The sequence below is a fragment of the Chaetodon auriga genome, chromosome 24, assembly GCF_051107435.1.
Source record: "Chaetodon auriga isolate fChaAug3 chromosome 24, fChaAug3.hap1, whole genome shotgun sequence".
NCBI classification, from domain to species: Eukaryota; Metazoa; Chordata; class Actinopteri; order Chaetodontiformes; family Chaetodontidae; genus Chaetodon; species Chaetodon auriga.
Window position 1 is genome coordinate 12,455,325 of NC_135097.1, and position 17,639 is coordinate 12,472,963.

Consider the following 17,639-nt stretch of genomic DNA (forward strand, 5'->3'; position numbering starts at 1 on the left):
TGGATATACTGCTGATTTAAAACGGTGTGCAGTCTTAAGCTGTGTATTTGAATGGAAAGGTTTGAGCTTATTGATATGGTATATATCTGTTATATGATACATATCTATATTGATACAGATGCATTTAATAGGTATAAGTCAAGACAGCTCCAAAAACACAGGAAGTGAAGCTCCATTTTGGAATTCCAGTTTGCATATTTTAGGGAAAAAGAAGGGAAAAAAATATTGAGGTCTCATTTTGCTAAACTGAGCGCTCAATGCCAGGAACGAACTGCATCCCATGCCACAAATTAACCAAAAAGGTGGTAATGAATTGGCTCTCATGCACGTGCAACAGCATTTATAGTCTTCAGCCACGCTAGCAGCTCTGTGAGGCTGTACTTGACAATGGTGCTTTGAGCTAAATACTGATGATAGCATACAAACATGCTGACAATGACAGTGCATAGTGTTTACCATGTTAACCAATTTAGTTTAGTGTGTTAGCATGCTAACCTTTGCTTATGAGCACCAAACACAAAGTAGGCCTAAAGCTGAGGCTAATGGGAAAGACATTATTCTTAGGCATGCTGTTAGCATGCCTAAAAACTAAGGCGTATCCTTAGGATGAATATCTCACAATAAAATGTTTTCAGTTCTGGGGAGAAAATCGGTCTTGGTATCAGACTCAGTACTGACACTGGACAGTTTTACAGCTCTGAGTCCAGTACAGCCAATGCTTTCTTCTCCCTCAGACAATAAATGCTTTCACACTGAAAGACCTTGAACATTTTCAGCAAACTCTTGAAATGGGAATATTCCACATCTGCTCAGGCCCACATTGCAGCACAGCGATAAAGCAAACAGAGGCAACTCCAGCCAGAGTCAAAAGCTAGTGTGTACTGTAAAGGGTTTAAATCTCTCTGCTATCAGCCACCCACAGCAGTTTATCTCCCAGCACTGGGAACTGCTATAACAAGCATATTTCTGCAATACAAAAATCAACCATGAAATCTACCATAGTGGCATAACTTGACTGTCATTCCTCCCTGAAATTTACATTTATTTTCACTGTAAAACATATAGACTCTCAGATGCCCAGTGCATCCACCCACCTCACCCCTTTTCAATTACCAATCCCCTTTTTCCAGCTGGATGAGGGTCAAAACATGTTGTCAACAGCTTAGCACACAGCAGACCTGTCTTATCCTTTCAGAGGTCAGATCCTATCATCAAAAAACAACGACCCCAATCGCCTCTCATGCTAGAAATCTATGAGTAGACAGCTTATCACCTACCACCCTACATACACCCAGACAAACACACACACACACACACACACACACACACACACACACCCACACTAGATAGTAGTATCTGATAAAGGCTGATATTCGATGGAATAGTGTTAGAAACAGTAGATACAGTAGAAAGAGTAGAAATACAAGAATATTAAGTGTAGAATAGGAGGAAGCGTTCAACAAATGTGTTCATCCATCAACATGTTGCGATCTGCCCAGTCTGTGGTCAGGGTTTGATTTGGTTTAGGCAGCTGAAACGAGTACAAAATCACGCTTTGGGTTAAAACAACACAAGACTCATACAAGAGTCCGCAGCTCTGTGATGCTGCACAACGGTCCTTGAGCTCAAAGCTAATATCGGTTTTAGCTGGTACAATGTTTACGCTAACATTTGTGAATCAGCTCCACACATAATCTGACTAACAGACAGGCAGATGGACAGTGCCAGACCATTTCACTGTAAGCATTTCAATGAACTTTTTTTTGTCGTTCACCATGCTGTGTATCTCCATTATACTATGAAACAAAAGTTATAAGCTGCCCTGCATTTCAAATGTTCTCTATCTTATAGGGTGACTTTCCTTTATTTCTTGGAGTCAAGAAACCAAACCTGAAATCAAACAGTCCATCACTTTGCTGGGTCTTGGATGGCTCCAAAGTACCTGTGGATTAGATGATCCATTAAGCAGCTGTAAACCTCCACTTAAACATTGTGTAAGCTGGTGGTTAAATTTGCTTTCTCTTCCTCTGCACCCCCACATTATCAATCCTGTTTTTCAGATTTATACGCTGCAGATCATGGAGTGTTTTTTTTTTTTTTAACACTAGTCATGTATTAATGTCACAGTGAGCCGGGGAGCTTCACTTTGTACCAAGCACTTGTTTCTTCAATTAGATCTCAGCAGGGTGGAGGGGTACAATGTCATACTTGCCCCAGGCTCTCTCCTACTCTCTCTGCTTCTCCACGCAGCAAGAGTGGGTTAACAGGATTAAGGGGACATTTGCATTGGGTTGGGTGGAACGCTGAGTACGTTGGCAGTGACTCCATCATGGTATGTAGTCGGATAACGTTCAGAGAGCGTATTTAGGTCAGATTTGAGAATTGCATACATTAACAGGCACAAAAATATACCCAGAGGATCTTAACAACTTAAAGAAAAAGGTATTTAGCAATGGATAGATTGATAGAACAGAGAAGAAGACCAGAGCTGTTTAAAAGTGAGCTAAGGCGGCAGTAGTGGGGGGTGTGCATCTTGATGCTGTATGTTGATCTAAGACACTGAGTCTGTATCATAAGGGAGTTGATGTTAGCATAATCTACTTAATCTGATTGAGGGCAGCATCGTCTTCGCAGGCTCAATAATTGATAGCACCATCTGCTGTGGAATCAATCTACCAGAATGTCACATAAGGAATTAGGTTAGAGCAACACCGGGTAATTACATTTGACCCTTCTTTGCCATAAAAACACTGATACTGGATAATTGTATTTGACACTTTTCTTTCATCTTAGCCACAGCAGGAGGAAGGTGCATGCAGTACTTTGGGTTTGTGAGTGTGTCTGCTGTCAAGTCTGCCCTCCACAAAAATAATGATTCACCTCATTTGACTTGATTCTAAAATCAACTACAAATTATTTCTTCTTTCGGTCTTTTTATCCACCGCCTTTAAAAGTTTTTCCATTACTTTTAGCTATGTATTTCAACTGTTAGCTGATCATTTTAACCATGTGTACGCTACTTTTAACAAACCATTTATCCATTGCTTTTAGCTATCTGTGCTCACTGCTCGTCCACTACTAACTTTCTCTCTGTTTCTCTGCTCACTTGATTACATGCTGTGTTGTAAACTTTTAAATCAAATTGTAATCTCTATTTTATAAAATTAGGTGACTTGAACTCTGCCCTGGAGTACAAGGACCACTGGTTGACAATCACTGCGTTAGATAATTAGATTTAGCTGTATGTAAGTGACCAGCCATTACTGACAAAGCACTTCTTGGTTGCTCTTTGAGGGATGAGGCTAATAATTATATCTCAGCTCACACTAAAGACATAGAGGCTAATTATAGCTGAAATGATCCCTTTAATTAGACAGGGTTGTTTAATAGGATGTGGTGTATCTGTGCGGGAGTCTGCGTGCATTTGTGTGTGTGTTTGCTGTCTGGATTGTGCTTGTGCATGTGTGTATGACGTAAATAATTGATTGGCTAGCATTGTTTGAACATCTTTAATTCACATCACAGGGATGGATAGCACACACATTTCTCCCCCATGATTGCATGAAAGACGTGCCTGTGAACATGTGCTAATGTTTAACAGATTAAGACACTTATTAACACTGAAAACATGCACAATGTGCTTTATGCAATGATACAAAAAGGCTTTGTTTGCTCTTCCAAGCATTGTGCTGCAACACCTCAGTGCGTGCGCCGAGAGCAGGAGAAGCCTCTCAACATGTATCTGTGTTTCTTGGAAGCATCAGTCATATCATGTCCATGTCACATTGGAAAATGTGAAAGAACAATGTGACAGATTAATGCAATTTAAGAAAGCTGGGAGCATTTTTTACCCGTGAATGTAAAGACACTATTTTTTTAGTTGCTCCTAATTACATCCAATACATGTGACATACCTGATACAGCCAGGGGGGGTTTGTGGGAGTTAAAGGCAAAATGAAGCAAACAATCTCTGTGTTTCTGAGATTAGTCTTCTCGGTATGGAGGTAAAAAATAGAAAATGATGTCACATTGTTACTGGTCTTACTGCAGAAACGGTGTCTCTTTTTCTTCATTTTATCTTGGCCCATGTGCTCTGTTTGCTCATGGAAAGGACCTGCAGGCACAAATGAGAGGAGGGGATTGAAGGAGATGGACGTAGATAATGAGCCAAGTTTAAGATTAAGTGACACACGAAACTTTTGCGTCTCATGTTATTGTGTTCATAACGGCACAGTTCATCTATTGAATACAAAAAATCAGGCTGATGAAGGCCATTGCAACCAAATAAAAGGGGATTTGTCTGTTTCGGCTCCTTTAAATGGATTCACCTTGGGGGGGGTGCACGGCTGTCACTTTGGTGAATGCGTCTACCTAAAGAACCCTTGAACAGTGCATGCAGTAATAGTCCTGTAATATGGTGTGACCTAAAGGAGGGCCTCACCCTCCCCGATAGGACTCCTGCTACGCTCCTCTGTAGATAAGAGGACAATGTGGAATAAAAACTAGCTTATTCTCAGTCACCTTGGAAATAGCGAAGATATTCTGCCCATGAACTGATTATTTGTGGAGGCCATCGTGTATGATTCGGGTTTGGTGACCCACAGGAAACTATAACCTGACCTTGAACGGAGAGTAGAGTTTCATAGGAGATAAGAAGTGGAGATGCTGGGGATTGAACCCAGGACCCCATACATGCGAAGCATATGCTCTACCACTGAGCTACATCCCCCTTCTGACTAAGTAGCTCTTACCCATAAAATGAAGGGAGGTGGTCTCAATGGCGTCACCCTTTTGAGCAAGATTAATGAAGCTGTCCCTTATTATATAATAATAAAAAATCATTTTGTAGACAACCCCTCTGCTGGCAGGTTATGTTTTCTGACACAAGGGTCTTTTTGAGGCTAGCTGTTTCTCCCTGCGCTCAGCTTCATAATAGCACAGTCTATGTGGTGAGTGAAATCAGATGGAGGACAGCTCAGCCCGTTGAAGGCCACTGCAGTAAAAAAACTGAACTGAATACCTTGAACTCAACATTGCTGCTCGCAAGTCCTGCTGCTCCTCTTATTAGTTGTTAGTCATTCACTTTGGAAGCAATGCAAACCTTTATGTCACGTCTGGTGTAGTATTAAGTGACCCAAAGGAGTGTGTACAGCAGCACAGGCTGTTTTTATATGCATTTTTCGGCTATAAGTATTAGCTCATTACTCAGCATGTGAAATCTTATATCGTGCACTTTAACCTTATAGTGGCAGGTTAATATTTCTGTGTATCTTGAGGAACCTGGACCAAAAATATTTTCACATTTCAAATTCATGGATCGTCTGGGTGGAATGAAGCTAATCAAATGCTTTAACTTGAGCATTGATCCAAATCTCCAGGCTTACCTGGGCTAAATACAACAGTTAAGACCCACTGCCTGAATCCCTTCCATCTCCGTCCTCAATAAAACAGCAGAATCCATTGTTGGAGGATTAGAGGAAAAGGTTTTGGGCTGTTTGTTCCATTTCCTCCTCAGCAGAGGTGAGGAATGGGGGGTAAATCAGCTGGCATCCAGCCAGCTGCGATACAAACACCAAGTAGTGAATATCACGCTGGGTGGGGATTGACCCCACACTCGCCTTGAAATCTGTTTTAGTCAGACATTCTGGGTGAAATGCTCTCATTCTGCACAGGATGATTTTGGGTGGTGCCTTAGATGAACTGTTAGAACGTTAGAGGGAAAATGTGCACACAGAAGCAGCAGAAGAGGTGCGATGGGAAACAGGGATGTGGGAGTGAGAGAGGTTTGACGGTGCAGGAAGAGAGAGAGAGAGATGGGGAGACTGAAAACCAGAGTGCACTTTATTGTGGGTTTAATTAGGGAAATGAAAGCTGTTAACTAAATGAATGTTTTTGCGTGAGTCCATGTGGCTCTTCTGCTCCTCAGGGCAGAAGTACCTCGCCTTTTGTGACCCCCCCCCCCCCCCCCCCCCAACCCACCCACACACACACACACACACACACACACACACACACACACACACAGGCTTTTACTGATTAAGTGGGAGAGCAGAATTAAATTGTGTGACTGCTCGCATTAGTTACCCAGCACATAGATCGGTCACACATTTGTTATATTTAATTCCAGGACGGACTTCATGACAAATTTTCACCTTATTGAACAAAGTCACTGCTCCCCTATCTGCCCTGATGTCCAAGGACAAGGTCAATGCCACGCATGTCTGTGTGTGTGTGCGTGTGTGTGTGTGTATGTGCATGTGTATGTGCATGTGCTTGCCTGGCCTACAGCTGATCAGTGATTCTGAACCATATAATTACATTTGCTGGAGGTGGTGGCTCGTCTGTCTCTCTCCATCTCTTTCCCCTGTCTGGTTTTTCTTTTCTGTCATCTTCTTCACCCATAACAATCCCTCCAGCTCAACCAGTGGTCCCCAGCCATTAGTCACACCCATACACACTTATGCTGACACACATGCACACATAGACACATACAAAACCTTTGGTCTAATGTCTTGGCTGACACACATGCTCAAACTTTGTGAATAAAATACGATAAAAAATGTGTACACATGCATGCAAGCATGTACAAGCATACTTTGTGACCAAAAAGACGCATTTGCAGACTTATGACGATGCATAGACAGGCATGCACACTGACACACACGCACACACATATTAACCAAAGAAGTGCAGGGTCACGGATTGCAGCTTCCTTACATCAGGGTCTGAATATTAATGTGCAGTGACAGATAAGCAGCCATGGCAATCCCTTTAAGGCCACACTCGTCTCTGGTTGGTGCTTCTGGTTAATTTATGCCAATCTGTATGCCCAATTTATGCAAATTAGGTGTTTCAATTTGAACCAGTGTGTGAGGAATGGTTTGAAGGCTTCAATCAATCTGACTGTCTGTGCACCCCGCCTTGTCTTTGTGTCTGCTTATCATACCACCTCATTTGCTGATATCTGGTTGAAATCCCCATTGTTTTTCTGTATGTTATGTTGTACCTTTCTGAGCGCTTGCTTCACCTGTCCAAAAGGGGGCAGTTGTTGAGTTCAGCTCAAAAAAGTTTGATAAATTTCTCCCAAAGGCAGTCATATTACCTGAATCAAAGTATCAACACCCTCCTCACTTGCTTCATCGCAGACGCACTTCAGTCCGTCTAAACAGTAGCTGACCCAGACGTGGATCTGGACCTCCACACTGACACTGATAAATACACTCGCCCCCTAGCAGTCATGGGTGAAGGCGCAGTGAGGTTTTCTAATGCGACCTCATCTCCAACGGCCGCTGCAACTGCCACTGATGAAGACATTCATTGTGATTCTGAGCGATGTTTAGTCGTTCAAAAGTCATTGGCCGCGTAAAGATGAGACACGCACAGTGTGAGCTTAATCAGACTCGATTAGAGACGGCGCCGCTCACTTCTTTGCGCCATTTGGCTTTTCTTTATCAACACTCCCTCACCTCTGACCCCTGTCCTCCTCCTCCTTCCCCCCTCCTCGTCTCCCAAATCCTTTAATCCAGGCTCCTCTGTGACCCCTTGCTTTTGTTTGGGAGTCGGGGTACATGTCTGCACCCCCGCCCTGTGAAATCGGCCAGTCAGCCCTGCCAGCCGTCCTGCTGTCCTCCTTGGAGAAAGAGAGAGGGGGCGGCGAGGAGAGTGCTTTCAGTATTGCAGTTATGGTTGCTCCACAATTAATATTCAAATTACAACACAGGCTTGAGCAATGTTAAAACTAAGGAGGGTGTAGCTGATTGTTTTGCAAATAACCGTGTGTCACCACCACCTTAAATCACACTGATTTATATTTTAGAAGCACTGAAGAAGTAAATGTCAGGACTAATTAACAGCACACGGCAGAAAATAACCTCTCTGTGGATTATTAGTGTGGCTAAGGCCTGCAGACCATTGACCTCACATCTACTGTTTAATCATCTTTACTTTAGACGCTCCGCCCCCACATGATGTCAGATGAGTGACAGGTGGATTAAGGCAGCCAGACCACAGGAGCAGAGTCAAACCAGCAGAGAGAACATATTGCATTACTTAAATGGACATTTTGAAAGGGGAACAAATGAATAATGAATAATAAGCCTGAAACTTTTGTTAAAATCTATTTCTGTCACTACTTTTCTTTCATAATCTAGACTCCAGACTCCTTTTTTAACGCCTCCTGCACATGGAGTTTTTGAATGTGTTCCAATATTTCAGCAATATTCACAGGAAAGGTCATGCAGTTTGGTGTGGGGAAACCTGGCATAAAGTATTTGATCAGACTCAGTGGCTGATCCTACAAGAATTAAGGGGATAAATCAAGTAGCTCGTTATATATTATAGCTGTTCCGATGGTGGACTTCTGAGAAAGACGCCCAAGAAAATCTTCTTGCTTTATAAATCTGATGAAATCTCAGCCAATAGATGTTTTTAACACACGGTCATGCTATAAACCAAAAAGTTTGAATAAGGACCTTAAATGAATTAGCGAGAGCCCTCAGGTGTACTTAATACACAGTATGTGTGCAAAAAGCTTGGCAGATATGTCCTCCTGCATGATATATCAGCTCGACTACATAATTTACTCTTCCTCTAATTAATCAGAATTATATATCCCGTAACCTAATTTTTCTAAAAACCTGGTTTGTTTTCAACCAATCTTACTCTAAATAGGCTACTCTTGGTCTCCTCCAGGTTTAAGTCTATTGCAATAACAGGTTTCACTTTAATTGTTACAGGCTTTTTTCTCATTGTATGACAGGGCTGACAGTTTCATGATAAAACAGAAAAACAGAAGAAAAAAAAGAAAGAAACATGATAAAAAATTACATTTACTCCCTGACCCCACTGCCTGTGGTCTCCACACGGAAGAACGTCAATTTCCTCGAAGTTTGATATTAGTAACTTGTGGAGTTTCGTAAGAAAATAGGTCTGCACCTGTCGGTCGGGACGTCATCCTCTTACCTGTTGTATCTCCTCGCGCTGCCTTTTCCGGAGGGCGGGGCGCGAGACGTTTGGCTTCTACTCAGCCTGCGCTCGAGCGTTGTAGCTGCACATCCTCGAGCCGGTTACTAGCTTCCATATCACTGTGCAGCCGTGCCAACGCTCGAGCTCCAGCGACATAGCGCGCGCTCGGAATTTTGGTTGTCTTCACTGACATACACGTGATTTTCTTTCTTTATTTTCCTCAGATAATTAAACTGAAGACGATAGGAGTTGTTTTGTGCAGCAGCAGCAGCGGGACAGGCTCGGCGACACCGGGGCACACAGCGGGGATAAGAGCGTATTATAACCCAGGACACCGGATATTCGTTCAAGAGAGGACGGGACTTTGGATTACTTTGACGTACAGTTTGTGGCTGGAATACACCACAAACATAACTACAATATTTTATCTTCTGGTTCTCAGCATGTCGCTTCCCTTTAGTGGATAATACTAGCGTGACATTACGCTGAGCGGATGCGTGCACTTCTGTGCGCTTTGTGCAGATTATAGCGACGGGAAAAATCAGTAACCTGTAGCAGAATTACAGAATAAAAATATTTATGGAAGCATTTGTTTAATTTAGAAATAACTATCAACTTATTTATCATTGTCTTGGACCGAACTCTGCGCCTTTTCAACTAAAGAGAAAACCTGTGACGCCCGGATCTGGATCAGGATGCATCGTAGCTGAAAGCACGAGTCCGGGACTTTGGTGTTGAAATCAGATCGGACGGACCTCCACCCCCCTCCGGTACCAGGGCAGGAGACAAATCATGGTGATTCCTGGCGGTGCGATGTTGATCCTGCTCCTATGCCTGCTTTTGGGAGTCTCTTGGGCAGCGACCCTGGGCCGACTGGGAGGTGAGTGCAGCCGGCAAGGCAGGGGAAAACAAAAACTCATGAGGGCGATACTGGTGGTGGTCAAAGCTGAAGTGATATTTTAAAAAGCGGATTTTCCATTCTGGGGAACTCTCCTCACTTTGATACGTTGCATTGTGGATTTGTCACTGTGTTTAATGTCTGTTTGTAAATGAAAAGGCGGTTCAGGTGGCTTCATCATCCACAACATCCCGGCTGATGATGATGATGATGATGATGATGACAACTATCAAAACGATAACGTGCATGAGGCTGGAGCAACATCTGCAACTTAAGCATAGTTTGCAATGTTCACCTCATATAATTTAACCACATGCGCAGCCGAAAGAGTATCCCCAAACTGTTGTGTGATCAGCTTTGGCAGTGTTTGGCACAAAACACCATTTAAACCAAAGTTAAACCTGTAGATGTGTCTGCGCCCTCAGCTCTGCGCTTCTGTTTTACGCACTCGGGGCGCGGTGCCAAGGGGCTGCCTTCTGCCTTTATTATGACTTGATAAATGGTGGTACTGGCGAGGCAAGCAGGTGCCAGGCTTGTTCTGCTGAACGCCAACAGCAAGTGCACAGACTGGGCAGAAACACCGGGCTGCTGGTTCATCCAGACACGTAGCAGCCTGCAAACTTAAAGGGACAGTCCAGTGAAATGCGCCTCCCGCTGGGCGGATTGATGTATGTGGGCAGTTTGTCTTTTCGTCTGCCCTCATCCAGAGGAGGCAGAGGTCAGGATCAGTGGCTCTGTAAGCTGGCGGTGATTCAGCATCTTGCTCAGGGATACTTAAGCAGAGTGGATGCAGGGGCTTGAAAAGGTTCAGACTGTGGCTCTCCAAAGCAACCCCGAAACAGCCCTTAGTTTTCTTGACAAGTACTTGTGTGCCTCACATTCACAGCCATATTGAGAAATGTTAAGTAGGAAAATACTGAACGGTGAAAGAGACCCAGACACAGATTGGGGTGGCTATAAGAGTGAATAGAAGACAAGCCCGGCTCTCTAACAAGCTCCCCCTTTGTGCTGTGACTGTCGGGGTCAGCAGCACAGGCTCGCCAGCCTTCCTGTTTTCTGAAAACTGACTGACAGTTAAAATGGAAAACATGAAATGAGAGGAGACATCCATCACAACAAAATAATAAGAAGCTTATGGGCAATAGTCAAACAGAGCTATTTCGTGACCCTTTGGCGATTGGATTTCAGTGTGCGGGAGTGTGCCCGTATCTCTTCATTTGTCCATGTTTTGAATGCATTCTCTTTGTGTGCATGGTAATAACTATCTGTGCTCACTCTCATTTAACCCTATTGTTTTTTCTTCCTGCATGTTTTTCTTCTTTTATTCCCCCTTCAGTATTTTGTACCGGCTTATTTGCCCTTGGTCCTTGGTCTTTCCCTCTCTACCATGTGATGGTGTTTACACCGAGATGCACCGAGGAGGAAAAGATTTAGAGGTTGCGTCACTGTGTCCATTGACCATTAGCCTGTACTCCAGTCACCTGACTGCATTAATGGGCTTTGCTCCACCGCTGCACCCTGCAGCAGACCTTGTGTTTTAACCCTTTTGTGTTTCCAGTCTCTGTCTGATCTAAATCTTCATTTTTTACCTCAGGCAGTTGCTGCTTGCTGTTGATTGAGGCTCATTTGCTGAATGAATGCAGTGTCTGTAAGTTAGCTCCCAGTCTATGTGTGCCATTATGCAACTGTGGGCCTGTGGCACGCTGGCCCCACAACAAATACAGTCGGAGCGAGTGCCAACAAACAGCAATGAGAGACACAGAGACAGAGGGATGTATCAGTGCATCAATATTCTGCACTTCTTGATGCGTCGCTGGTTTTCTGTTAGGATTTTTTGCTGCAGTTAAATCAGATACATCAAAGGTTGGCTGCTAAGTACAAACGTGCACGAGTCTTATCTTGGAAAAAGTTGCAACATTTTGTAGATGGCATCCTCACCAGGGTGTGTGTCCATGTGTGCACATGCTTCAGTGTTTGCATGTGTGTTATGATAACTGAAGAGAGACTCTTATGTAAGACAATGTAGCTGTTATGAACGACTGGTCAGGTGATGTGTGTGTGTGTGTGTGTGTGTGTGTGTGTGTGTGTGTGTGTTTTGTCTGTGTGTATTAAGCTTGGCTTGCATGTGCAGAAATATCCAAGTGACAACCTGCACAGCTGAGAGTTGAAGCAATGCACACTGCCTTCAGATGCCGCCCTGCTAAAAACACATGAAAGAATTTAGATACGATCTGACATTTATGGCCACCAAAGGAGGAATCCTGATGAATTTGCTGATACCCTTTCTTCACAGCTAGTGCCACCAACAGGCCAATCTGGTTTAACACTTCAGTTTATGACAGTGGCACCTCCAGCCTGAGCTGCTGCTGCTGCTTTAAGGACACTTGAAGATAAACACTTTTGATTAAGGTAGCAGCTCCAAAAGAGCAATCAGTAAAGGCTGTTTTCTGCTGTGTGTGACAATTGGACGCTAGTTTTGTTTCAAGATGCCATTATTTCTTTTAAATTTGGTCCATATGAGCCATCTGTTTTGCATCACAAAGTTGTTATTTGTCACTGCCTCACTGCTGTTATGAGACATCTCTGTCAGTCATGCTTGTAAGATGTAATATTAAATGGTAGGTTGGCTAATTAGCCTGATGTGGAGTTGTTCCAACTCTCTGGTTAAGTGTTTGGGGAAAGTCATAAAACTGCTCAGCTGAAAGTACCCGCTGCATAATGAAGTTACCATCGGAGTGTGGGATCTTCGTTCTAACGAGCCGTAATTGTGTTTTTACAAACAGTTTATTATTTAGCTCAGCAACGGCGAATTATATTAATAAAGATGACATTTTAGATATTGGAGTGTAAAAATATAGAGGAGCTCTCATGCAATTGCTTTAATGTCTCTAGAAATTGAGATTAAATGGCAGTGTATTTAAACACTAGATAAAAGCCCACTTGACATTATATTTCCATGTGTATGTCTGTTGTGACTTTGATCAGAGTGGTCCTCTGCTAGCTCCAGTCAGTTTCACTGGTCTGGCAGCAGTTTTAATGCTTCTCACATGAAACTCATTAGGGTGTCGGCACACAGGGGAGGGCCTGGCTCCCAGTGGTGCACCAGGGTCCATTTACAGTGAGGGAGAGAGGAGCAATGTCTACTTTGATTAGGCTGGTTAGTCGGAAACTATGCAGGTATATACTATAAGCATTATGACACTCATAAGGCCACCCAGCATCCACCTACTGTACCACCTAATACCACCTGCTCGGCGGGCAGATCAGTTCGCCTGCCTGCTCACCAAAACTATACTTTCTCTTTGTTTGCAGTCAACAGGAGCTTAAGAGAATCCCTATTCAAACATTTATCACTCCAGTAGCTTTCAGTGAAAGAAGATTTCTTATTCTATTGTAGTTTTCTGTTTTAGTGCCAACATTTTCACTTGGCTCGCGGTGAACTATGTGCGTGTGTGGGTGGATGGATGGGAGTCCCTCATAACAAAGCCTAATCAAAGCAGGATGGAAAATACAGTTTGCGCCTGGATTTCACTGCGGACTGTGCGGTGGGTGGGGCTGGAGGCTCTGTGGTCTGGTCTGAGCTGTGCGTCTCTTGAGTTTTATTTGCCAGGTAAAACTGTTGCTTCACACTAAATGACACCGGGAGGGAAACGAGGAAGCATCCAACTGCGATGCTAAACGATGAGTGTGAAAAGTGCAACCGCTGCCAACGCTTTTTTGGCTGTCGAGCTGAAGTGAATCCCGCAGTTCGGTTGAATTGTTGAAGTGGTTCTAGTTTTTGTCTTTAGGTGTAACAGGGAAGTGCTTTAGCACTGAAGGGGCTTGTGTATTAATATTCATCAGACTGCTCGCTCTGTCAGTATTCCAAAAAGTCAGGACGTGCAAAGGAGTCAGAATTCAGAAAAGGATGGATTTCAGATCAGGATTCCTGTCAACAAATAGTCCGGATAGTTAGCCTGAAGCGTCTCGCCTTGTGATCAGTTTCGCAAGCAGATGAAAGCCTAAACAATCGCCTCATTGTTTATTTGATAAAGCTGTACAACCATTTCATCATGTTACTGGAGGAGTCACCCACCTCCACCACAACTTGGCTCATCATACAGTGTTAATGGAGTGATTATGTGCTTTGTTCCTTTCAGAAATTATATCTCGTGTTTATTTCAAATTTTACTCAGTCATGGTCTTGAAACCAACTTCTTCTTACATGATGACAAATGATGTTGTTTTCACACGCACCATGTGGTGATACGGAGCTTTTATGCTGTTTGGTCTAAGATATGCTGTTTGGAGGGATCGGGCTCATGATGTGCATACATTTTCATATCACAGACACGCCTTGGGATTCGGGCGGGAAGAGTGTAACCGCTAAACTGTCTGAACAGGACTTTGCCTGTGAGGATACATGTGGACTACAGTAGATTATGTGTTTGTGTTGGGGATGCATTGTTGCCTCCCACCAGGGAATATGAAGTGGTTTTCCAAAGACAGTCTTTTTCTCATCCCTGCATTGCATTCTCTCTCTGTGTGTCTTTGCTAGCCCTCATCCCCTCGCTCTTCTGAGTGTGGTTGATGGGGCCTGGTGGAGCTGAGTGGCAGTTGAGTAGAGAAAGGCATCAGAAATGCTCTTAGCGCTTCTTTCAGTTTTGTCTGATGAAGCCCAGCTCTTAGCTGGCTGTAGCCGGAGTGCCTAACGGAAAGCTGTGGTGTTTTAAAACCTCTCTTCTTATCTATATCTCTTCTTGGCTTTGTCAGAAATACCTCAAGTGGTTTAAAAGTTTCCATCATAGCTTGTCTGGCCAGTCCCTGACTCTAAGCTCAGCATCTCCGTCTGTTGCTGCAACATCTCTATTTTATTTTTCTGCCTTCTGATTTCTTTGATTCTCTTATCTTTCTGTTCTCTTCCAAGTCCTCCCTTTTGTGTTTTTCTGGGCAAAGCTCATAGAAAAAGAGTCTGAGCTATAACAACATACTAAAATTTGTGACATATTTAGCCAAAAATGAGTTAAACATGAAGGAGAGCAAGCGACTGAAAGAAGGATGAGAGGAATACATTTTCTGTCATCGGCCACCTACAGATAATATTCTCTCACCGCTTACATTCGTCAGCAAAGTTCATTAGCTTCTCATACGCTTGTTCTCATAATGCACTCTCTATGAAGCCCAGACTTTGTCTCTGACTGTCAGAATTACATTAGCGGCGTACACGTACATAGATGTCAGTGCACTCTCCCACGTTGTTTGTGAATGCTCGGCCCACACAGGCACTCCTGTGACTGGAGCTTGTCAGAGCGAAAGGTCAAACCGAGTCAGATGTCAAAGGCCACACACACTCACTCACTCACACACACACACAGTCGACGCAAGCAGATTCCCTTTGTCGCATTCCCAGGAGGATTTCATGATTGGGATGCTTGGTGGCTCACTTCTAATTCTGCATGTCTTGCTCGGAGACGTCTATCCTCACCTCGTATGACCGCTGTGAACGGTTTAAACCCAGGGCACGTGAAGGTCAACGACATGGTCGGCTGATATTGTAGGCGGGTTGGTGGGATCCTCCTTCATCCTCCATGCATTCATTCCTCCTCCTTGCCTTGTTCTCACCGCCTCGTTCATGAAACTCTTGTGAAATGTGCTGTGTCATGACTTAAGCGCAGCCTTTTTTAAGGTTTTAAGGGTTTAGTAGAGGGTGTGTGTGTGTGTGTGTGTGTGTGTGTGTGTGTGAGTGTGTCTAGCATTGAGTGTGTATTACCCACGGTGAGCTTTAGAAGAAATGATTACAGTGCCCAGCTCAAGCATATATCACCAACTCATTGGGATTCTCTTCTGCTTTCTGGCCCTATCTCCTTCCCCTCTAGCGCCCCATTGCGTGAAAAACCCATCTGATAGAAAGCAAGTTGAAACCAATTAAAATGCATAGAGAACAGCTTTCAGCATTTAGACACAGGGAATACACTTAAGTTGATTTTTTTTCCAGCCCTTGTTCTATTTTAATTCAAGTTAAAGTGAAGCCATTTTAGTATTGTCATCAAACCTGGACCATCCCAGCGGCATTGTGAATTAAAAGGCTTTACTCCGTATGATGAAATCTGGAATGAGTCTCCTGTCTGAGACGCTCTGCTGTTCAATGCTGCTGACTGCTGTCTGGGACCATCGTCAATCATATCAATTGATTTTCTTATTCGGCAACTCAAGGTGAAGTAAAGGAGAACTTGAAGGGACAGAAACAAGACATTGACTCGTTAATGGTCTTTCAACAGGCTTGAATTTTGATGTTGGGATGTAACGACCCAAGAAAAAAAGGCTGAAAGGACTGAAATGCAGGACAGGGTGAAATGAAAAAAGAAAAAAGAAAACAGATCTGATAAGCTTTCAAAAAGAGCCAGAAACTAATTATTATTGAGAGTGTAATTGATCCATCTCATCCAGGACAAAACCAACCGGACAGACAGGAGGCGATGGGAGTCACAGGTTTAAGACGAGGTCAGAGGTCACAAAGGGTGGATGACACAATGGATGACAGCATCCACTTAACCTGTTAGCTTTTTCAAGGTCACACACTCAGCCTCACACATACACACACACACACACACACACACACACACACACACGCAGTCACAATGAGGAGACCCTTAGAGAGTTGGTGGCTGTTTACCCAGACTGATCAGAAGTCTTGAATCAACAGAAGCATCAATGAATGTCAGTCTGTCTGTGTGTCTGTCTGATACATTTCTCTGAATCAGAGTGTGTGTGTGTGTGGCTTCAGGTCAGTCAGTGCGTCCATTAATGGAACGACTGGGATGTGAAGGCACGCTCCATCCACATCTCCCGTGTCTTTACATCTGTGCCACCTATAGGTGACAGATAGAATAATTCTGGATTTAATGAATTACTGATTAATAATGGAAGGAGTTGCGACTGTGAGGCGATTTGTTAACATTTAAGACTAATGCTTCAAGTGTGTGTGCTGCTCCTTACACAGGACCTGTGTCAGGAAAAGGGAGGAGTGTGGACACACACACACACACACACACACACACATCACACACACAGAGAGCTCTCTTTTCCCTCTCTCGTGAGCGGAATACTACACTTCCTTTGGCTCTTCCCTCCCAGACACAGCTCTGCACACACTTCATCTGATTACGCTTTGTTTCTGATCACTGATCTCCAGCAGCCACAATCAAACAAGAAGCTGCATGAACAATTTGTTGTCGTGTCTGTGTTTGTGTCAGAAGAGCTCGTTTAAAAGCCGGACAGCTCACGGTGGAACCCCTCACACCAGGGCTGCACTGGCGAGCAGTCAGCTTATTCCAGATTTGTGCCTGTTGGCATTTTTTTTTACTCTCAGTGACAGTTGGAAGCTGGAAGAAGCCACCGTGTGCAGACTGCTGAGTTTGAGTGCAGAGGGGGTGTCTTGTAAATTCTAGTTTCACTGCTTTCTTACAGCAGTAATATTTCTGCTTTTGTGCAAACTCATCAGGTATCTCACCAGTGAAGGCGTACAATGATGTGAGTGGAGCAAAGCCCTGCAGAATATTAGCCACGATATACAAACTTGCACTCAAATTCATTAACATGGATGTGCTATGGCTGATACCACAGTCAGCACTAAATATGCTGAAGCATACTTGCACATTCAGCCAAAGCGAGATGCTCTAACACTTTCTTCTGAACTCAAAATGCATTGTTTTTGTAAATACTTGGATGACAAGCTTAAATGGGCACTTCGAGTCGTGGGGCGGTGGCTGCTTCAGATGCCACGTGGAGACTGCAGCAG

The 17,639-nt window shown here is 43.7% G+C and overlaps 1 protein-coding gene and 1 non-coding gene across 2 annotated transcripts in view; one reads left to right on the forward strand and one right to left on the reverse strand.

The window, feature by feature from the left end:
- Positions 1-4,657: 4,657 nt before the first annotated feature.
- On the reverse strand, positions 4,658-4,729 carry trnaa-cgc (transfer RNA alanine (anticodon CGC)). The gene has a single exon. It is a non-coding gene; the product is annotated as a tRNA-Ala (tRNA).
- A 4,284-nt stretch (positions 4,730-9,013) lies between these two features.
- The window catches only part of sema4f (sema domain, immunoglobulin domain (Ig), transmembrane domain (TM) and short cytoplasmic domain, (semaphorin) 4F), a 50,033-nt gene continuing 41,407 nt past the window's right edge, over positions 9,014-17,639 (forward strand). Inside the window, exon 1 of the mRNA XM_076725253.1 lies at positions 9,014-9,844. Coding sequence (XP_076581368.1) covers positions 9,757-9,844 — 88 coding nt within the window. The 5' untranslated portion in view covers positions 9,014-9,756. The remainder of the gene's footprint in view (positions 9,845-17,639) is intronic.